The sequence below is a fragment of the Myxine glutinosa genome, chromosome 9 (assembly GCF_964187855.1).
Source record: "Myxine glutinosa chromosome 9, kmMyxGlut1.1, whole genome shotgun sequence".
Classification (NCBI taxonomy): domain Eukaryota; kingdom Metazoa; phylum Chordata; class Myxini; order Myxiniformes; family Myxinidae; genus Myxine; species Myxine glutinosa.
In genome coordinates, this window is record NC_136269.1 from 51,709,366 (window position 1) to 51,732,813 (window position 23,448).

General features: G+C 37.7%; 1 protein-coding gene across 6 annotated transcripts in view; it reads left to right on the plus strand.

The window, feature by feature from the left end:
- The window catches only part of PNKP (polynucleotide kinase 3'-phosphatase), a 166,229-nt gene that overhangs the window by 126,194 nt on the left and 16,587 nt on the right, over positions 1–23,448 (plus strand). For 3 of the 6 annotated variants that reach the window (XM_068129150.2, XM_068129149.2, XM_068129151.2), the window contains 8 exons: positions 3,157–3,228; positions 3,381–3,429; positions 8,439–8,509; positions 9,525–9,617; positions 11,882–12,003; positions 12,472–12,517; positions 22,288–22,381; positions 23,044–23,105. In XM_068129150.2, coding sequence (XP_067985251.2) covers positions 3,157–3,228; positions 3,381–3,429; positions 8,439–8,509; positions 9,525–9,617; positions 11,882–12,003; positions 12,472–12,517; positions 22,288–22,381; positions 23,044–23,105 — 609 coding nt within the window. The remainder of the gene's footprint in view (positions 1–3,156; positions 3,229–3,380; positions 3,430–8,438; positions 8,510–9,524; positions 9,618–11,881; positions 12,004–12,471; positions 12,518–22,287; positions 22,382–23,043; positions 23,106–23,448) is intronic. The other 3 variants (XM_078784345.1, XM_068129152.2, XM_068129153.2) reach the window with 2 other exon arrangements.

Sequence of the window (23,448 nt, forward strand, 5' to 3'; positions counted from 1 at the left end):
TGAAATACCAGTAGATATATAGTGACAACTGCAAGAAAGACAAAAGAGCAGGGAAATATGTTTTATTTGGACAGATTGGGGATAGACAAAGAAGGATCACTGGAATGGCTAAGAAGAGGTCAGCTCAGCTGAGACGGACAACAAATCATTATTAATGCCCAAGACCAAGGACCAAGGACACTACACCAAAGGACACCACTACATCTGCAGAAATTTCAATATCCCAGTTCCACAAAACTCATGGAAACATGAACCAAAAGTTATCATTGAAAACAAGGACATAATGCTCACGTATGACCTGATGATCCCATCCAGCGTGAACATAGAAAACAAAGCATTGCGACCATAAATAGTACTCAGTAACGAAAAGGAAAATACAGCATTGCCGATTGAGAAAGCAGTATGCAGCGATTCTGGCCTAAATAATGCAGAAATCAGGAAAATGACCAAATACCAAGACCTCAAGAATGAAGTGAAAAGATCCTGGAAGCTGAAGAGCACCAAATTGTACCAGTGATAATTGGGGCAATGGGAATGATAAAGAAGAAACTCACAGAAATCTTAAAAACTAGAGTCCCTGTATATAGAGAGTTGTGTCAACTCAAATTTGGACGCCATTTTGTGTCTAAGTGTGTTGGATTAGATATACATGTACATTCGCGATATGGGGTGATATATTCTAAACCTGCTAAAAAAAAATTTACTCCACATATTTAGTCTTATTATTACATACAGGTGATATTTGTTTTGTCAAAAACTCAGCTATTGCTGTGAAAAAGAGCTGTGTGGTGATATTAAAAGTGGTATGGCAATGCATATTACAAGCCAACACTGCATATAAGAGCTAACATTATAAGTAAGACAAACCAATGCTGTCGTTCTCTGAATTTTAATAACTTTTAGAAAGGAGTGTGGGCATATCCAATATTTTTTAAAGGGTGCCGAGAGCAATTCCGGTGTAGGACTTCCAGCCGACATATAGTCTAACACACTTAAAACAAATTCTGTACGTGGTATTGCCATATTTCTGACTTTTTATTATTTTGTTATTTTTTTATTATTTATAATTTTTATTTTATTATTTATATATATATTTATATTTATATATATTTTTTATATATATTTATATTTTTTATATATTTTATAAAATTATATAATATTTTATATATATTTTATATAATATATTATTATTTTAATATATATAATATATATATAATATATATATATATATATAATATATATAATAATATATATAATATATATAATATATATATATTATATATATATATATAATAATATATATTATATATATATAATAATATATATAATAATATATATTATATATATATATATATATATATATTATATATTATTATATAATTATATATTATATATATATATATATTAATATTATATATATATTATTATATTAATATTATATATATATTATTATATTATATATATATATATATATTATATAATAATAATATATATATTATTATATATATAATAATATATATATAATAATATATATAATATATATATATTATATATATTATATATATTATAATAATATATATAATATATATAATATAAATATAATATATTTTATAATATATTATTTTATATAATATATATTTATATTTATATATTTATATTTATATATATTTATATATATTTATATATTTTTATATATATATATTTCTGACTTTATTATTTTTATTATTATTCTGACATATTTCTTTTCCATATTTCTGACTTTATCACTTGGAAATCTATACATCTTATATTTCCCAGATTGGTTTGAACAACCAAAAGCAGAACAACCAGTCATTTTGTTTGGCAATAAACAACATTCCCGTACCAAGCTGACGTTCACGCACGGTGAAGTTAGACACAAAATGGCGCCACGAAATCACGTGACCAGAAATCTCGGGTCAGCGCATGGCGCAACTCTCTTTATACAGGGACTCTATTAAAAACCATCCCTGGGAAAATTACCATAAACAAACTACAGTTGGAGACTGTATGGGGCTTAGTGACGATCCTGAAAAGAGCCCTTGGAACAAAACTCTGAGAACAACAAAACTTCACAACTTATCCCATTGGTGATTACATTCCGGTGACACTTGAAGATGACGAAGACAAAGAGGAAGATGAAGAGGTCAGACATCAATGATATGAATGCATCGGATCAGGATTCTGATGATGACCGCACTGAAGATAATGAAAAAGTTGAATGCACTCCTTCAAATGCTGAAATACGATCTTATCTTCATCGGCTGCAAATCGGTCTTGAGAGGTGCCGATTTGAAAATATGTAAGGTTTTGAAAAATTTCAAGGTGATGTCCGGGATCTTTTGATTGCACAGCCAATGGTTCAGACAGATATTCAGCGGTTCATTAATAATTAGGCCATATGCATTGCACAATCTGTGTTTGGTTTGAAACGTGTCGAAATACCGAAGATCTGACCAAAAATGAAATGTTTTGAACTACATATGTACATAGATAACCAAATAAGTGCACGAGTCGCTGTGTTGTTACTTAATCTGCAGGCCGCCGGTTTATAAAACCAGTGGTTAATAAGAACAGATAACCCCGATCCCAAGGTGGTTTTACTTAGGTTGTCAAGTTAAGGTTGTCAGATTTCCTCCTCAGTTGTCAATACATGGAATTGTATGCCAAGATAATGCTAGAGGCAAAATCAGTAGTATTGGGAGATGCATGACAGCAAAGAAAAGTTATATCGGTGGTTAGCAAACTGCTTCCTTTGAATATAAATGTCTGGGTACAGTGGCAGTCTGGATGCTGAACTGGGATCACAGAGGTTGTGGATTTATATCTGGCTGAGAGTTGCAGAGGTAAGGATTTGGATTCTAAAAGCTTGCGGTTGTTGGCCTGGAATACTATGCAGTCCGAATGAGGCAATATTTTGTTTATTCCTATTTTAAAAGTATTTATTGTTCACTTTTTGAAAGGCTTTTGTTTTTTCTTCTGTGTACGACCTGCATCACTGAGGTGTCACATGGAATGACCAAGATGCAATATTTGCATTGTTGAACAGTTTAGCTTTTATTGTTTTAGGTCATGATTCGGCACAAGGAGTCTTTTAATTGTGCATGTTCTTTCCTCATGATTAATAAATGTGTACAGGTGTTGGTGGCCACGGGTAGGGATGTGTACCGCAAGCCTGTCCTCGGCATGTGGGAGTATTTATGTGACAAGGTGAGCGCTTGCTGTGCGAATATATGCTGATGTAACAACATGTTGCTTTTGTAATCTGTTCTTTAATGGGATTGCCAAGTTATTCTACATGTTTGGAACTGATTTCTAAAGTCGTGATATTTTGAGAATGTTTTTTCATCTGCTTTCTGCAGGCCAATGATGGAATCTCTGTGGACGTAACGAAAAGCCTCTATGTTGGAGGTGAAGCCCTTCCAATATGTATTACAAATTCACAATTTAGTGGGGTGGTGCCAACAATGTTGTTCATTTTATTTATTTCCTCTATCTTCTTGATTTATCATATTGTATTCATGTATTGTGATACTTCAAACAATAGGGCTTCCTGCTTTTGCTATAGTACAATGATTTAGTGAGGTTGCCTTTTTTAAGGATGCTCTTCCTGTGTCACCTGTTGCAAAACAGTGGAGGTGATGCTAATGGAATCTTGTTAAAGTAAAATTCCGATGAAGTTTCAAAAACTCAGCATTACTACATCTGTTCATTTTCATTTTTTATGCATCCACAGCCAAACGCTGGAGGCATTATTTCTTCGGGTTGTCCATCTGTCCACCCATTATCAGTTTTTTGTTTGTTACCACAACAATTTGTGAACCATTTCAGGATTGTCAAGCAAACTTTTCACAAGTATGGACTGTAATGCAAAGATGAACTGATTCAATTTTGGGTTCAACAGGTCGAAGGTAAAAGGTCATGTGCCCTTTGAAAATCATTTTGGCAAACAAAGCTCAAATCAGAAGCATCTGATGTTATCTCTCTCCAAATTCTCTCTTCTGCTTTCCGTAAGCAAACCCAAGAAAATGATCCATAAGGAAATTCCCTCACATGACCTTTATTTTTTTTAATGTGACCTTTGAGATCAAATGTCACAATGGTTTGACATATAATGCGGGCAGAGGCATATCCATCGGCACATTCGCATCAATTTCTGTTTTCTAATTTATATTCTACTAGCCGAGTATCCGCCCTAAGGGCGACCTTGTTCTAAGCATGCAACATGTTCTTCTGCCACATGCCTTTATTTGGGTATTGTATGGGCAACTGACAGCTCCCTCAATTGCTCCCTAAAAAATAACCCGGGTTACATGCATGAAACAAAAACATGCCGAATGCTTATAATTCTGTCTCCCTCTTCCAAATCCTGGTGGCGTCTGGTCAAATCTGTTTCTGGTGTTTGTTCCCCCTCCATCCCCTCCCTTACCTCAAACGGCTACACAGCTGACTCCGCACGTGAAAAAGCTGAATGCCTCAACTCTGTGTTTGCCTCTAAATCTTGTGTCCCAAACCCATCCCTCTCTGTACCCACTGTACCCAGTCGTACCCAGCTGCTCCTGCACTCCGTGTCCTTTCCTCCTGACAAGGTGGAAAAGTTTCTGTCAACCCTCGACTCTGATTCTGCAACTGGACCTGACGGCATCAGCCCACGGGTCCTAAAATCCTGTTCTTCCGCTCTTTCACTTCCTCTCTCTGTTCTCTTCACCCTCTCTTTTGCTCAAGGTCATCTGCCATCTGCTTGGAAATCAGCCAACATCACCGCTTTACACAAAAAAGGTGCAAAAACAGATCCTAGCAACTACAGACCAATCAGCCTTCTCCCAATTATCAGCAAAATCATGGATATGAAATCTTTCCTCTTCTCCAATGGCTTGATCTCTGATCATCAATTTGGTTTCAGACCAGGTCACTCGACTCTGGACATGCTGCTTCTGCTGTCTCAACAATGGATGGAGGTCTTCAATGCCAAACAGGAAATTAGAGCCGTCTCCCTCGACATATCACGTGCCTTCGATACGGTCTGGCACCCCGCTCTGCTCACCAAACCCTCCTCCTTTGGTATCCATGGAAATCTCCACGCATGGCTGGCGGACTTCCTCTCTAGTCGTAGTCGACGTATGGCCCTGAATGGGTTTCTCTCATCTCCTCTTCCTGTTCAGGCAGTGTTCTGGGCCCTGTGCTTTTTCTGGTCTTCATCAATGATCTCTCCGACTCTCTTGAAAATCCTCTCTGTCTCTTTGCTGATGACTCCACTCTCTGCCGCTCCATTCCTCATCCCTCAGATCGGCAGTCTGCCGCCTCGTCACTCTCTGCAGACCTGGACAAAATCACTGACTGGGCAAACAAGTGGAACATGTCTTTCAATCCTGACAAATCTCACACTCTTACGTTGTCTCTCCGAAAAGACCGACTGGACAACCCTCCCATCCACTTTCTGAATAATCCTCTCCAAGAAGTTCTGTCACTCAAGCTTTTGGGTCTCACTATCTGCCATGATCTTTCCTGGGAAAACCACATTTCAAATCTGGCCTCCAAAGCCAGTCGCCGACTGGGCATCCTCCGTCGTGCGAAGTCCTTCCTTGGCACACCTGAGCTCTTCACCACATACAAGGCTTTCATCCGCAGCTCAATGGAATACTCCTCTCCCCTCTGGGCTGGTGCTCCTGCCTCACACCTAGCTCGTCTTCACGCTGTTGAAACCAAAGCGTTCAAAATCATTGGAATCTCCCGTGATGAAGCTACCTCCGAGGGCCTTTCACTTACTCACCGCAGGCAGGTTGGTGGTCTTTCTGTCTTCTACCGACTTCTCTCCAGCCTTGCTCCTCCAGATCTCTCTGGGCTCTGTCCCCCAAATATTCCTACAGGTCGCACAAGATCTGCCTGCAACCCTCTTATCGTTAAACTGCCAAAATCAAGACTCTCTGCTCACCTTCACACCTTCATTCCTCTTTTCTCCCGCCTCTGGAACAAACTCCCTCGCTCTCTTCAATCCCACTCCTCCCTCCAGGTCTTTAAAACAGTTGTTCACCACCATCTCTTATCTTCCCCCATCCAAAACCTTGATCTTTTCTACCCCTGCTAATTTCACCCCAAATCCACTTTTTTGAAATACCAACTTCTTTCCTGGAAGTCCTTGGTGTGCTTGTGTTTATACTTCTCCCTCCCCCCCCCCCTTTCCCACACCGCCTCCCCCCCCCCCCCCTTCCCACACCGCCTCCCCCCAAGCCCTCCCACACATTTCCGATGTCGCTGCTCTCAAATGTTGTGTTTATGTGCTTCCTTTTCTCTCCCCATCTTGTCTTCCGCTCCCCTTTTTATATAGTTTGTCTGTTTGATTTGTTTGTGTGATAAATGTTAGCTCTTTCACGAGCCTCGATTATGTATACAAAAAAATAAAATAAATAAAAACACCTCATTGCACTGGAAAACGTGGGGCCAGGCATACTGTACTGTAAACGGTGGTGACTTGTAATGCCCTCTGCCACATGGAGGTGGCGCTACACTATACACCTTTACATAGAGAATTTTAACCTTCCTCCTCCCCCCCCCCCCCCAAGACAACTGGCAAAGATAAATACACCGCGTGACATTTGAAACAAATGACACTTCCCATGTCCTCAACACAATTGTATGTTTACACTTTGAGTCATTCTGATTCATCGGTCTATAAATCCATTTTCCTGAAAGTGCACATAATTCATTATAATTTTAGTCTACTCAATAATCCAACAGTAAGGTGCAAATTTAACTGCATCCTTTACTAGTTTGCCTTTACTTGTTATACAAGTATAACTATTCTGTACTAGTTGTGATGGTCAGCGAAGAACATTACTCGTCTCTGGAAGTAAAAAAAAAATCACTTTCTTTAAGTTGTATTTATGAGAACTCTCAACAAATGGCAAACAAGATTCAAAACTATCTGTTGTTCAAATAACAACTATTGGGGATGCCTTTTCATGGTGCCCCCCCCCCCCAACAAAGGTCGGGGGCCAAATCTTTCCCCATTCTTTGCTGCTGCCCAGATTCATCAGGGCAGCAGAGTCACGGTCAGAGTGCCAATCGGTCCCCATGGACCGGCCCTTTCCTTCTTATCTCTCTCTCTCTCTCTCCCCCTCTCTCCCTCTCTTCTTCCCTCTTTTCCTCTCTCTCCCTCTCCTGTCACCCCTCTTTCTGTCTCTCTCTCTCTCTCTCTCTCTCTCTCTCTCTCTCTCTCTCTCTCTCTCTCTGTCTCTGTCTCTGTCTCTCTCCCTGTCTCTCTCCCTGTCTCTCTCTCTCTCTCTCTCTCTCTCTCTCTCTCTCTCTCCCTCCCTGTCTCCCTGTCTCCCTGTCTCCCTGTCTCCCTGTCTCCCTGTCTCCCTGTCTCTCTCACCCTCTTCAACTCTCTCTTACTCTCTCGTGGCTCTATCTTTGTGAAGGTCAGGGGTACACCATCCTAGATGTGGGGAATCTCTGGGTCGCTTCTGGGAGATAAATTGGCTGTCTCCTTGCTGCGGGCTTGTTCAAGGGAACTGTCCGGGGCTATCCAACAACTATAAAATCAATCGCCATGCATCACCTCATAAGACACTATTTTTGGTTGAAGAATGTGCTCAGTTTTATGTGCACTACAGGGGTGGGGGATGGAGGATAAGGGAGGATGAGGGGATGGGGTGGCTGAAAAGGTGGAGGGAGTTTTGACCTTGATCCCATCGTGTTTAATACTTCAAATTCTAATCGCTGCAGTAAATACTTTGTAAAAGTGCAGCCACAATAAATTATTAATGTTGGGAGTAATCATTAATGCATTGTATCATTTTTGCTGACTTTAATAACAGCTGGGATAATTACTTGCTTAGAAATGTAATTTATTTCACATTATAACTCTTGTTTAAGCCTGGTGTTGGCTTAGCGGTTAGGGTGCCGGCTTTGGATCCTTGGATCCTGGGTTCGAATTCCGGTCGATCGCTGAATTAACACCAGGGGGGTTGACTCAGCCTGTTATCCTTCCGAGGTCGGCAAATTGAGTACCAGTTCGCTGGTAAATTCCCTGTGTCGCAAAAGGCGACTAACAGGGTTGGTGGCAGGAAGGGCATCCAGCCATAAAACATTGCTTCAAAAAGGGGACCATGGTCCCAAAAAAGGCCAACCCTGCTCTGCAGGGAAAAATGGCCTCTAAAGGTGGTTCTTCTTTTGGTATTATAACTCTTGTTTGCCACCCTCATCTTGTTATTTTAATTCCTTCTTTTTTTTGCCTTTCAACGCAGTTTTCTGGTATGCTTCCTGAATTGCAAGCAGTGTAACAGGGGTGCCCATTAATGTTAGCCCTTTTCACCTGGTGAATACACTGATACTTTGGCAAGGCAAATACATTTCAGAAATGAACGTGCTAAATTGTGACCGATTTGCTTTTCATTATTTTATTGTGCCCTCCCTTTCAGATGCGGCTGGCCGACCAGCTAATTGGGCACCTGGCAAGAAAAAAAAGGATTTCTCTTGCAGCGACCGCTTGGTACAAACTCTTTCACGCTGCTTGTTGTATGTATGTCTGTATGTATGTATGTGGTCTCATTCTTTAATGGAGCGAGTCTTCAAATACCAATTAACTTATAGTGCGTTTCATTATGTGAACACATATTGCAGCATTTTCTGCAGCATTGCAGCACAATTGGTTGTAATTAATGCATTAATTAAATAGCCTACACATTTAATGTTTGAGCAAGTGATTAGCCTGGTGTTGGCTTAGTGGTTAGGGTGCTGGCTTGGGATCCTAGGATCCTGGGTTCGAATCCCAGTCGATCGCTAATTTAACACCAGGGGGGTTGACTCAGCCTGTCATCCTTCCGAGGTCGGCAAATTGAGTACCAGCTTGCTGGGATGAATGATCCCGGTGTGTACCCCGGTTTAGAATAAGTACACCGTATCCCTGCGCATCGTAAGAGGTGACCAAGGGTTGGCGTCAGGAAGGGCATCCAGCCATAAAAACATTGCCTCAAACAGGGAACCATGATTGTCATGGGGCCCGCAAGGCTAACCCTTGCTATAGCGGGGAAAATGGCCTTAAAACGATCATTCATTCATTCATTCAAGTGATTAAGGCACCAACATTTTCACTTGTATAATCACCTGACCTTCTTCTTTTTACGTTCCTTGCTTCCATTCATATTCCTTTTGTGTTGAGAAGAATTTCTTCACCAAAAATTGCATTACGCTGCATAGTGAACTTTGCCAGATTTCTGCCATTCCCCCCATCCCCGAATACAGATGCCATTGTGATAGCAACCAGGTATACCTAGTGGAGACATGTCCCACTTGTATTATGTTGTGATGATCAACAAAAAGAGGAAAATCTTGTCGATTTATTTATTTTAAAACAAGATCCCACAATGTATGGTTCTTTTCCAGCAGTTGGACCACTATAGTACCAAATTCCTCCATTCAGGCATCTCTAGACCATGTACATGGTAGTGCTGCTGCTGCACCTTCTCCATTAATTTATTTGTTTATTTCATGCTTCTTTCCTTCAGTTTTCTCTCAATGCTGGTTTGCCTTTCCATACGCCGGAGGAGTTTTTTCTTGGATGGAAACCAGCAACTTTCAACCTCCCAGAGTTTGATCCGGTATGAATGGGACAGTAAGGAATAGTGTGGAGCTGTCATCGCAAACCTTTCACAGTAGAGTAGGCAGAGTGGATGGGTTGTTTAAGAACTGCGAGTTAGAGCTGTTGTCATGACAGCCATTTCATACATTACGTAATCATTTTATAGCAATCAATCACAATCATTCATTCATGAAAAAAATTAACAGGATCTATCAAATGCATATTTGTTTCGAGTTTGATTATGAATTTGGTCTGGTGGTTGTATCATCATTGAGGAACCACTTGCTGCTGTGCTGATGGCCTTGTAGATTACGACAGGAATTTGCAATGGTCAGGGTATCCAATTTGAAATGGTCATATGCTGCACCATGCCTGACATTTCAAAATGGCACCGTGGGATCTTTAATGTGTATGAGCAGAATGCTAGCTGACCAGGCATCCGGCTTCACGTCCCTTCCTTGGATGGCACATTTGTTCCTGCAAATACCATCTGTGAAGTTTTCAGGATGACAGATTATAGTCGATCAGACAACAAAACTCAGACTCGACAGCTTAGAAATGAGTGTGCTACCCAATAAGATATCCTGTTATCTAATTTAATACATATCCTGTTATCTCATTCATTTGTTGTGATGACCCTAATGAATGATCGTTTTAAGGCCATTTTCCCTGCTAGAGCAGGGGTTAGCCTTGCGAGCCCCATGACAATCATGGTTCCCTGTTTGAGGCAATGTTTTTATGGCCGGATGCCCTTCCTGATGCCAACCCTTAGTCGCCTCTTACGATGCACAGGGATACGGTGTACCTATTCTAAACCGGGGTGCACACCATGATCATTCACCCCAGCAAGCTGGTACTAAATTTGCCGACCTCGGAAGGATGACAGGCTGAGTCAACCCCCCTGGCGTTAATTCAGCGATCGACTGGGATTCGAACCCAGGATCCTAGGATCCCAAGCCGGCACCCTAACCGCTAAGCCAACACCAGGCTTGTGTTGTGATGACCCTAAGATAACAGGATTAAATGAGATAACAAATATTCTGGTATCTTGAGGTGAATCTTTGCCCAAATTGGCTCAGACTTACCTCCTCTAACATTTATCTATGTTAACGCTTATTTGCCAGCACTATGCCCCCCAATCATTGAACGACGTCTGGTATTTATCTGTTTAATTCAACTCAACACATCCAAAGCCAGCTATCCAGCTGACTCTCCAACACGACCCCAAATAAATTTGCATATGAGATGTCACACCACTTCCCTAAATATTTAATTTGTGTCTGATCTGGATGTTTTCCCCAAATTTGGAAAACTCCTTTAGTATGCCCAGTTCCGAAGAGTACCCGTTATTATTTATGACCAGCTCCGTCCAATCTCGATCACACCTGTAAATGTATGAGTATTTGAGGTATTTCTTGCCGATTGGGTGACAAGGGTTATTATACAACATGGCATCGACCGCCAACAATTTGGCAACATGAAGGGAAGTTCAGTTATGCACTATCCTGTGAATTTGCTTGACAACATTCATAAAGGTGTTGACAAGCTTGGCAATTACATAAACCTTTGCACCATTGACTTTAGTAAAGCCTTTAATCGTGTAAATCCTACTATTGCCATTGAACACCTGATCCAACTTGTTGTTGATAGTGCTGTTTTGCCTACAATCTGTAGTTTCTTTTTATCACATCGATCAAAACTGTTCAATACCATGGATTAACATCAACTTCTCTTGATCTTGCATGTGGCGTACGGTAGGGTATAAAACTAGGACCCATTACTACCTCCGCCACCTAAGGTAGATGGAGGTTATGTTTTCACCCTTGTCTGTCTGTTTGCTTGTCTGTCTGTTTGTGAACAGGATCGCTTAAAAAATTGTGGACGGATTCGGACAAAATTCGGTGGATGGGTTGGGTGTGTGACAATGATGAAATTATTTGATTTTGGTGAAAATCCGGATACGAAATTTTTTGAGTGATTCTTCACCATTGAGTGATCGGGCCAAAAACGATTTGTAGCATGATATTTCAAAAAGTTGGGGACGATTTATGACAAAACTTGGTGGAAGAGTTGGTTACGTGACAATAATCTGATCCAGATCTGACCTATCAGTGGGATACAAAACAAAACTTAAAATGCTCAGCGTGGCAGAGATATGCGCTCGACCAAATGCCGTTCTTGTAATTATGTGATGCTTTTTTATTATTTTCATGAGTGGTTTTAGATTTTATTATCATTATTATTGCATTTTTTAAATCTTGATTGAACTGAACTTTTTTTTAGGCCTTGGACTACTTGTTGTCCCCCGTCGCACTGCGGAGCGAAAGGGGGACTATGGTTTTCCACGTGCGTGCGTATGTGCGTGCGTGCGTAAGCGAAGGACCGAATTCTAATTTGGTGTGTGGGTGAGTAGGGAGATAATGGGGCTTCCAGGACACCCATGTATTTAGATGAGACTTTTCCCCAAACTGCCCATTTTTCGCCTTATTACCGCGACACCCCTTTCTCCTTTTACATGTAAGTGAATGGGGGAGTCCTTACTTAACCTCCAAGGACCACGCGACATTCAAAATTCCTCATTGATCCTATGAATATTTGCTCATTTTCTAAGTTTTTAAACAACTCCATTCTCTTATGGAACTCATCCCCATCTAGGATATTGATAAACTTTACATTAAGCACCTTTCTCTGTGCGTTTATAAAATGATATGTTTCACGGAGGGACCTGGTCTGTCCTCCTCCCGATCCACATACCATTTTAAAATTATAATATTTATTATCCGGTTGATAACCATCAAAGTTCTCACTCCACTCTAATATATTTTTCTTCCCGCCCTCCATTACCCCACTTAACAAATGAATACGTTTATCAGTCTTGAGGACCTTCTGGCCAGTGATCCTCTCAACCTCTCGGATCTGGTATTTCTCACACTCATTATGTTTTCCATTTGTATACCAAGGTTGATTACACCTCCACCCCTTAGTCTGGTTAATACTTGGTTCTATCATTTATTTATTTATAAAAAAGGCGGCGGTAGCCCTTAAAATCCCTAACCCCATTATCTTATCACATATATGAATGGTTGTTGTTTAATGGCTTATCAGTTTTGTTTTTTGTAATTCTTGTGAGTAAAATGAACCCAAGATTTCTTCCCCATTCATATCATATAATTTGTAAGTCCAAGGGACTGTATCCATTACATCAACAATTTTAAATAATTCATTAGTCCATCTCTTTTTATAACCTTTCTCAAAATGGCTTTTCCATCTGTATATTCTTACAATATCACCAACTTTGAACTTGGGCTTTCTCAAATTAATCTCCTTTTCATATTCTAATTTTGTAAATGTTTCTGATGGTTTTGATTTTGTTGATGAATGAACTGTATTATTGTAATTATCTACAATATTCTGGATTAAATATACCCATTGTTGAGAACCGAGTTGTGTGAATTTTTTATATAGTTTCTCTTTCAAAGTGCGATTAAAACGCTCAATAACAACTGCCTTTCCCTCATTAAAGGTGCTGTATAATTTAATATCCCCCCCCCCCCCCTTAAGAAATTTCATAAATATTTTGTTATAGAACTCTGTTCCCTCGTCAGTCCATAACTTCTTTGGTTTTCTTTTACTTTTACTAAATATTCCACTGAAAGCTAACATAAGAGTATTACCCCTTTTGTTTTTCAAAGGAACAACCCAGGCAAATCTACTCCTCAAATCAATAACGGTTAAAGCATACCTGTATCCCTTATCATTATTTAGTTCGATTAAATCAGCGGACCATATGTGGTCGGTGTATTTAGAATACACTTTCCTTCTTTTAAACTTTGTGATTATAGGTTTATGTAATTCATTAGCCAAAAGCTCCTCAGTCTTGATGACATCATTGGAGTTTAATAGTTTTTTGGGGAATAACCAAGACCAAGTTTCAATTTAGCACTTATCATTTTTTTCACAATAAACCGATCAACTTTCTCTCTCTCAACGTAGGATTTCGTATCAAAGACAAATTATACAACATTTCTCTGTCTGCTTCATGTTTTTCATCCAATGTGGTGGTATCCCCATAAGCAATATCATGATTCATACAAACTTCATCAACCCTATTTATAGGTTTCGACCAAGGTTTAGGATTGTCAGCCTCATCTAATCTTTTATCCAGGTTTGTTCCTGGACCACAGAAAGAATACCCTGGAAGGTGTAATTCCTCTGGAATTCCAGTTGTTGTAAATTTACTTCCTGACAGAAACTTTTGTATGTCTCCTCCACTTTTAGGAGAGATAAATTGGCACTTTTTAGAGCCACACACTTGACATATTCCTTTTTGATAAACTCTATTATTTTTAGCTTTAACATAAGAGATATTTTTAGATTTAGTTTTCTTTTTACATTTGAGACAATAACTCATATTTATTTATCAGAAAAATTCCGACAGAGTATCAAAACCTTTTTGGTTTTTAACATATACATTTCAATCTTTTTTTTTTAAACATAAAGAATCCTAAGGAACGCCTTCACTCTCTCCTCCATTTATTTACAAATAAAAACTAACTAAAGTCAATAACACCAACATCATCAACCACGTAATCTTTTCCTTCTTCTTCTTCTTTATCCCCACTTTCTCGTTTAAATCTCCTCGCTGAACTCATCTCAACCATTTTTAAAATCATTATCTTAGTAAGAGTCGTTAATTCTTTATTTTCCTCTTCGGTGCGTTGAGATCGATTTATTTGCTGTAATACACTCAATCTTTTACGAATCTCACTGATTTCCATCTTTTTATATTTTTCCTCCCTCTCTCTTTGCTCCCTCTCCTCCTTCTCTCTTTTCTCCCTTTCCTCCCTCTCTTCCTTCTCTCTTTTCTCCCTTTCCTCCCTCTCCTTTTTCTCCCTTTCCTCCTTCTCCTTTTTCTCCCTTTCCTCCTCCTTTTTCTCCCTTTCCTCCTCCTCCTTTTTCTCCCTTTCCTCCTTCTCCTTTTTCTCTCTTTCCTCCTTCTCTTCTTCAACTCCTTCCTCATCCCTTGCTACCCTTGAGTTTGAACCCCAAAGAATATTATACATATACTCATCTGGATTTTGATATATTCTTGTATCAATAATTATTTTTCTCATAATAGGATACCAATAAGATTTGTTGACGATTTCTAAAAGAGTTTTATATTTCATAACTTTGAGAAGTTCATTTTTATTTAATACTTTAAACAAGTCTCTATTTGTGGGTTTAACAATATCAGTATAAGGCCAGTTTTTTATGACAAAATTCCCATGTATATGCTCCAAATCATAAGGTATGTAATACCGAGCACCCTTTTCTTGTAGGTATCCTTGAATACAAAAATTATAATTCTCTTGTAGTCTTCTTCCTGCCATTTATGTATCAGAAATATATGTGAGATTAATATTATGACAGGTAATACCACCCCATCTTCCCACTACCAAATCGGTTTGTATTCCTCGGCTTTCTATCCTTATCTCACTACCTTCCTTCTTTGTCATGCTAACCATCGCTATACTATCATATATTTTTCTTTTCTTAAAATTATGTATTTGTTGTTTACTAATTGTACTTCCACATAAATCCTTATCCTCGCCAAGCGGATAATATTCTTCTTTACGAGACTGATTCAAATCATGTAGGTCTTCTAAGTTTATTGAAAAATACCAATTATACCCTAAATCAGGCATATCATACCCCCATTTATTAATTCGCATATTAACTATATGTCCTTCTTTATAAAATTCAATTGTAAGCAGGTAGTTAAATTCAATGAGGAAAGGTGTATGGTTAGTATAACCAGGTGTTGTGGTTGTAAATTTTACTTGTTTAACAAAACGTGCTGTTTTCTTTAAAAAATATATATTGTGATAAATCACTGAATCTAATTAAGTCATTCACATCTGTAGGGTTTGGATAATTGATTAATTTATAAGTATTCTTCATATTAATATTTTTTACTTATACTATATTTTTGTCGTTCAGCCTGTGCCTTTGTATAATAATTTGATAAATCAATATCCTGAGAGGATTCTCCAAAGATAGAACCATCTTTTCCAACATAAGTCATTTATATTAGATTTAAAATGATATCATAAAAATTTTCATTATTGTTGAGTTGAAATAATACATATAAACATAATTGACCACAACATTTAGAATTAATTTCTTGAACTTGAAATGTTTGATAAACACCATTCTGTAAGAATTGTATTACTTCAACAGGTGGTGGCATACCATAACTATCAAAATAATATTTATCCTGACTATTATGAATACAAACCCAATGAGAACCATTCTGTGTGTCTAAATTCATAATAATATTCTTTGTATTCTTATTTATATGTATTAATTAATCTCTCATACAAATAACCACATTATCAATTTTTAGTGTTTTTCAATACTTAGCTAGTTCTGTATTTGACGTTGTATTCTTTCCAAATTGTTTAAACCATTTATCCATTTATTTATGAGAAAGATACAATCCATTACCCCATTTAGTTAGTTTAACACCCGCTTGAGCGATAGAGGAAAGCATATCTCCAACCAACAATCTAGCTTTATCAGGTAGACTTTCAAGTTTTTGAGCAAAATCTACAATTATACCACTTCCACTAATTTGTTTCTCCAACTCCTTGTTATGTCTTTCCAATTATTTTTGAGCTTTTAGTTGTGCCTTCCTTTCGTTAGCAGTTTTTACCGCTGCTGAAATACCACCAGTCAATGCTCCCGCCGCACTTAAACCAGCAAATAAAGGAATTAGAAACGGGAGAAATCCTCCTCTTGACTCGTCTATTGAATATTTCTTTAACATAGGTTTTGTCATTTTAATTTTAAGTGAACCAGTATCATTTAGTGTTTTTACTTGTGTGTGTGTGAGTAAAACATCAATTCTTACAGCTCCTTTTCTTTGAATTGTATTAACATTAATAACACAAGGCTTTTGATTTTGAATACAAGATGTTAATTTATTAAGATTGATTTGATTAACATATACCCCTACCATTTATTTATGAGAAAAAACCTATGTGATATTAATCATAACACCATTATCTGTATTAATCTGTAATTCTGTTTCTTCCAAAAGCAAACAATATGTATTAACCTCTTCACTCTCCCCTCTTTCAATGTATAGAGAAGTGTCCACTCTATTAGACTTTATAGTTTCTTTTTGAGAACTCAGGTCAATTGTGTAGATTGTATAAAGTTTTTGAAACACAACCATATCCAAAATAGGGTTATTATTACCATTACTTTCACACACCTTTTGGTAAGACTTGTAGGCTTCCGCATAATCATTTTTTTCCCAATCAATTTCCAATCTATCTCGCGGATAAAATGTTCCATCAAGAGAAACCCGAAGTTGTTTTACCTTAGCATTATCACACAGCGCATTATTCTTATTAGTACCGTCCTCTCCATCTGGTTTTTTTAAAATGAGCCAGAGGTATCGTGGCTTTCCTTGAAGAACACCTAAATTCCAAGTGTAGGTAGTGTGTTCCAGTTTAACGTGTTGACATCTTCTTTTAAGGTATGATACATTTAGCGGGGTCTTTGAGTTAAGTCTTATTTAACATCTCTTCCGTTTTAAGATTAGGAGTATAAACCACCTTTAGAGGCCATTTTTCCCCGCAAAGCGGGGGTTGGCCTTTTTCGGGAACCGTGGTTGTTGTTGTTTTTCGGTCCCCTATTTGAAGCAATGTTTTACGGCCGGATGCCCTTCCTGACGCCAACCCTTTTTGCCGCCTTTAACGACAAACAGGGAATTACCAGTTTCCCTGTTACCAGGGAAACTACCCTGGTTCCCTGGTCCCTGGTCCCTGGTTCCCTGGAAACTACCCTGGAATTACCAGGGAAACAGGGAATTACAGGGAATTCAGGGAAGATTAGGAGTATATTCACTGATATACCAACACAAATCATTAATAACAAATTTATTATTGTCGCCAAAAGCATTTTCAGCCCCAAAAAGCAACCTATTTACATTATCATTCCTTTGTAGTTGAAATCTAATTTTAAGACCATACAAAACTTTATCATAATCACAAAATCCAAATATACCTTTCAGAGGTACCGCTACGGTAAAACTATTCTCTACTTTTGTTTCATCATTATACATTGACTTCCTTTGACCATAACCAGGGTCAGCATTTGTTCCTGTTGACATATCAGGAATAAAACCTTCAACAGCTCCCTTACCCATTCTATCACTAAACGAATATAGTGTAAATTTCATCATTTCAGATGTAGCAGAGACATAATCAACCGCTTCAACCTCTTGTGTTCCAATATACAGGCGAACACTATCAAACATTTTCCAGAAGAAATCATTTACGAGTGTAGCATTAGTGTTATTCGCAGCCTTAGTGAATTTAAATTTACACAGCAAGAAACTATCAGCGAGATTCAAGGAAGTTTGTTGATTATTTATTTCAAAACTTTTTGTTCCATTTGAATTCCAGTCTGTTCCTGTTATCGCATTTACCTTAAAATAGTCTTCCTTTTTCGTGGTTTGAAATGATAATTGTATCATCCAAATCATAGATACTATCAATCGCTTCCATACTTGTATTTATATAGCATTAAAATCGTTGAAACCCTGACCCAAGTATTTTCATGATTTTTTGTCGTTCTTGTGAAGATAGTTGAGTTTTACCTTTTTTAATTTCTTTGATTGCTTGTAATTTATGAGACTCCTTTTGAGCATCTTTTATACTCTTTATAGCTCCTGTAACTGAGCCCACGGCAGAAGCAGTTGAACCAATTAGGTCTTTATGTTTAAGGATGGTTGAACCAATACCCAATAGAGTATCAATTATCCCATCTCCTTTATTTCTAAATTGATGACCTACACCCCGTTGTCTCTTTGGTTTATAGTATCCTCTACCAAGAAACATACCTTCACCCTTATGGTATGGTGAAAGGAACATCCCATCCCCTGTAATTATTTTATATTTTCCCAACTCGTGTTTTCTCACAATAACCATTATTTATTTTTTGAAAAAGTTCACGTAGGTGAATTCTGATGGATATAATTTCATCATTGAAAGAAATAATTCGATTATCTTGGTCGGTTATCCTAAAATTTACTCTGTATATGGTTTTTCCTGACACAGGTAAATAGACAAGATTTTTTGGTTCCATATTAAATTTATAACCAATCGGGGTTGAGTATGCACTGAATGAAAATATTGTATTTGTTCTTATTCCATCGTTATAAGCACCATCAATCAAATCGCAATGAATTAATACTGAATTTATACCGGAGGATATTTGAATGACATTATCACTGTAAATCGTCCCGTTAGTTTCAATCTTTTTTGAAGAGAAACCCAATAGCTCTCTGAACGAATTTTCAATGGTGAAATCAACTTTATAATTATTTTTAAGTTTAATAGTTTATTTTGAAGTGTGTTTTTGAATATCTATTACCATATTTTTTGGTTCATCACCTTGTTCTTTCATAAGGCGAGAGACCTCAGAAGATATTTGAGAAATCTCGTAAGCTCCGGGTGAAACGGTTATAGTTTTATATCCACTTCCTGGATTATAACTAAACTTGTTGTTTTTCTCTGTGATATTAAACAAGGTATTATACGTCTCCATTGACAACAAAGATGCCTCATATGAGGTAAGGGGGTCAAGTTGTAGTGGGTAAGGGAATGATGCTGTGTAATCACTCGTTGTAAAATTAAAACTAAGAATTGTGCTTCTCATCTTATTTAATGTCTAATAAAATATCTTTGTATTGACATTTATTAATTATTTTCATATTCATCAACTGGTCTAAAATGGCGGATGTTTCATTAAAACAATTGTTGTTTCCAGCCTTCTTACTACCTAACAACAATAATAGCCTATTAACTAATTGTGATGGGTCATTTGGAAGAAAGCTAACACCCGAACCAAGCTTACTTAAAGCATCAATAATATGTTTCTCCTTCTCATTCTTCTTACTTTTACCAGCAACAGAAACTCTATAATCAAGTGTGTTTAGTAAATCAATATATACCCTATCTTCCTCTCTTTCCATATCAAGTGGTTCCTCAAAATATTTTGAACCGCTGAATCCGGAGTTTGTTAGAAGAAACATTAATCTTGGAGTTAATTCAACATTTGGTTGAGCAGAACTTAAGAACACCAATTTATCATTAAATATCAATAACTTTTCTTTCACAAGATGGAACTGTGCTGGTTCTTCTGTTGGAATGAGACCTGCTCTGGTTTTTGAACCTGCCGAATACTCATTGTTTTGAAGAGCTTCCACAACATAATTAGGGGGTTGATTTACCTCCTCAAGTTTCCGAAATAATTCTTCATCATTATATTCTAATTTTCCAAGTTCTTGTTTAGTTATCTGACTAAAATCTTTGAGCATTTGAAGTTTTTTCGGAGTAAATTCTACCGTGGGAACTGTAGGGTGTTGAGTTTTTAAAAGCGGTTTATGATGATATGAAAGCTGATTCTGTAATTTATGATACAAGCAACTATGGTCAAAAGAGTGAATTGTTCTCGAATCAAAATAAAAAGGTGATTGGAAAGTTCAAGGATGAGCTTGGTGGAAATATTCTGAGTGAGTTCATAGCATTGAGAGCAAAGGCTTATGCGTATAAATATAGAGTTGGGAATGTGGAGAAGTGTGATCAGAAGCTCAAGGGGATTAAGAAAAATGTAATTAAAGAAAGTATAAATTTTGGTCATTATTATCAATGTTTGATGAGTGGGGAGGAACAGTATAGAAAGGTAAAAGGGATTAGGAGTTATAAGCATGAATTATATTCAGAAGAGATAAATAAACTGGCACTAGGAGCATATGATGATAAACGATATATTTTAGATGGTGGTGTCATGTGTGTACCTTTTGGTTATATATAAATGGAATAAAGAATGGAGAAAATCTCAAGATTGGTATATAGATGAAAAACATAATGAGTGTGAGAAATACCAGATCCGAGAGGTTGAGAGGATCACTGGTCAGAAGGTCCTCAAGACTGATAAACGTATTCATTTGTTAAGTGGGGTAATGGAGGGCGGGAAGAAAAATATATTAGAGTGGAGTGAGAACTTTGATGGTTATCAACCGGATAATAAATATTATAATTTTAAAATGGGATGTGGATCGGGAGGAGGACAGACCAGGTCCCTCCGTGAAACATATCATTTTATAAACGCACAGAGAAAGGTGCTTAATGTAAAGTTTATCAATATCCTAGATGGGGATGAGTTCCATAAGAGAATGGAGTTGTTTAAAAAATTAGAAAATGAGCAAATATTCATATGATCAATGAGGAATTTTGAATGTCGCGTGGTCCTTGGAGGTTAAGTAAGGACTCCCCCATTCACTTACATGTAAAAGGAGAAAGGGGTGTCGCGGTAATAAGGGGAAAAATGGGCAGTTTGGGGAAAAGTCTCATCTAAATACATGGGTGTTCTGGAAGCCCCATTATCTCCCTACTTGGGTGCAACCCACGTCAACATCCAAGATGGCCACCGCCATGTATGTCTGAACCTTGTGAGCGGAATATCTTGAAAAATAAACGAACTACTAACTTCTAATCTGGTGTGTGGGTGTGTCGACGCATAAAGAAGAACGCTATTGAAAATTGGGTCGCCACGTCGAAATCCAAGATGGCCACCTTGCGTCTTCCACTTTGTCAACTCACATCACTTCACCGACGGGGAACCTAGGCGTAACGCTTGTTCTGTATATTATGGAAATAAACCGAATTTTGGAATTTTAAATTAAAAATAAAGATTTTATCTTTTATGTAATCACAACAAATTGATGTAATTATAATATGGTATATAGTATTTTAGCAAAGTGTAGCAAATATTTTTTTACAGAACAGTTCCGTACATCTAATCAAGTCTTTAGCTGTATATTTCGATCGATAAATTTGGAATGCGAGCAATTCCCAAGATGTGTGACCATTCAACCGGACCCGTTTCACCGCTAACTAGCATGGTGGAGAATATACAATGTCAAAGTTACCATGTACAATGTGAGAAGCGAGACTCATAAATCAATCTTCCCGCAATATAAATCTTAAAAATCGATTTGGTGAGCTTGATTGCTTCTGCCTGCTGCTGCTGAGACGAGAAACAATTTTGATACTAAAAATGGTGTTGATTCTATGAAAAATCAGTTTCATTTTCAGGGATGCCACTAAAAGTGTTGAAATGTGTTTTGGCATCTCTGTTGTCTTTCCTTTCTCCCATTTGTCTTCTTTCCTTTCTCAATTTAGACCCCTCCCTATACCTGTGTACTTAATATTTAAGATTAAGATTTCTGTTTAATTAAGATTTTGTACAGAAAAAACATTTTCATGGTCTTTCCGATACCAAGGTTTGTTCAGATGCTCTTTACGAGGTATGTAAAATTGGTCGGATATATAATGCCCAGAAACCCATTCAAAGTTTGGGGGGTTTTTTTTAACTCGGTTTTTAATTTTTGATATTTAAATTTGTGCAATGAAAATGTACAGATAAATATGGCTAAGAGCAGCTGCTGTTTAAGAATACGTTGAGTATCATAAATGTGTTGGTTATTTTGTAATCAACAGTGAACGCAAGAGTTTATCATGCCGGAAGATGCAATTTTGTCTACCTGAAGTTTGTTCATACAAATGGGATAAATGGATCCATACAAAGCTCACTGTGATGATTTCAGGTTTTTGTTTTGCTTTTGGCAGAGAACACTAGATGAAGAGCATGCACTTATCTCTCCGACCTGTCAGCTCGTTTCTGATGACCAGGAAGTAATTGTTGCTGTGGGCTTCCCTGCTTGTAAGCACCTGTTTCTGTATGTCTTATAGAATGGAACTTACACCATCCCTCCATGCGCAAGTTCCCACTGTGCCTAGTTCATGAAGGCACTAGCCTCAGAGTGTGAAATATTGGCTACATGAACCCAGCAGTCCAACACAGTAAAGTTTGTGCCGCAATTAAAGTTATCAGATGGATTATCAAAAAGGGCTTACTTTGTCTAGCCTTTCATGGTTGCTTTGTGCAGCTTTCCTTGGCTTGAAGAGCATGGGGGTTAATTTATTGAAATGATTGGTACCTGGGATAATTGATTAGATGAGAGCTGTTTGGTTATTCCATGCAATTATGGTTGAGAGATTGTGTGTGTGTGCATGCACACGCATGTGTATGTATGAGTGTGTGCACTTATATGTATATGCATGCAAGTTGTTCCTGCCGCCATCTTCACATGCGGGTAGGCCCTAGGTGATGGAACGGAACCCTGCTGGGTCTCAAAGCATTCTTCCCCTATCAATACGTGTGTGTGTGTGTGTGTGTGTGTGTGTTTGTGTGTGTGTGTGTGTGTGTGTGTGTGTGTGTGTGTGTGTGTGTGTGTGTGTGTGTTTTGACACACCTGTATACTGCATGCATTTTTGTGTGAATTATGTTTCTCTATTTGAGCAAGATTTTTACTTTTTCAACAGCTGGAAAATCTACGTTTTTCAAAGATCACTTGGTGCCCAAGGGCTATGCTTACATCAACAGGGTATGTTTGGCACCATCTTTCATTCCGATTTGTTCATTTTAGCTTTCTCATGCTAGAACATGAGGCATTCTGTTGAACAAATGAGATTTCACACAACTTTGTACTTTCTTTAAAAGCAATTTAAATTGCAAGAAAATTTTACTTGTGTGTGTACATTTATATTGATAACAAACGCATTTTTGGACAAATGGAATACTTCATTTTGACAGCGAGTAACTCGTATTAGCACCGTCTTCTTGGAAAATCCTTTGATTAATTATTGTACAGTTTGAACTGCTTTATTAGTTGTAGTTAATTAGTCGGTGTGACTTGCAACTTTCAAATTACCGAATTAATGACTATG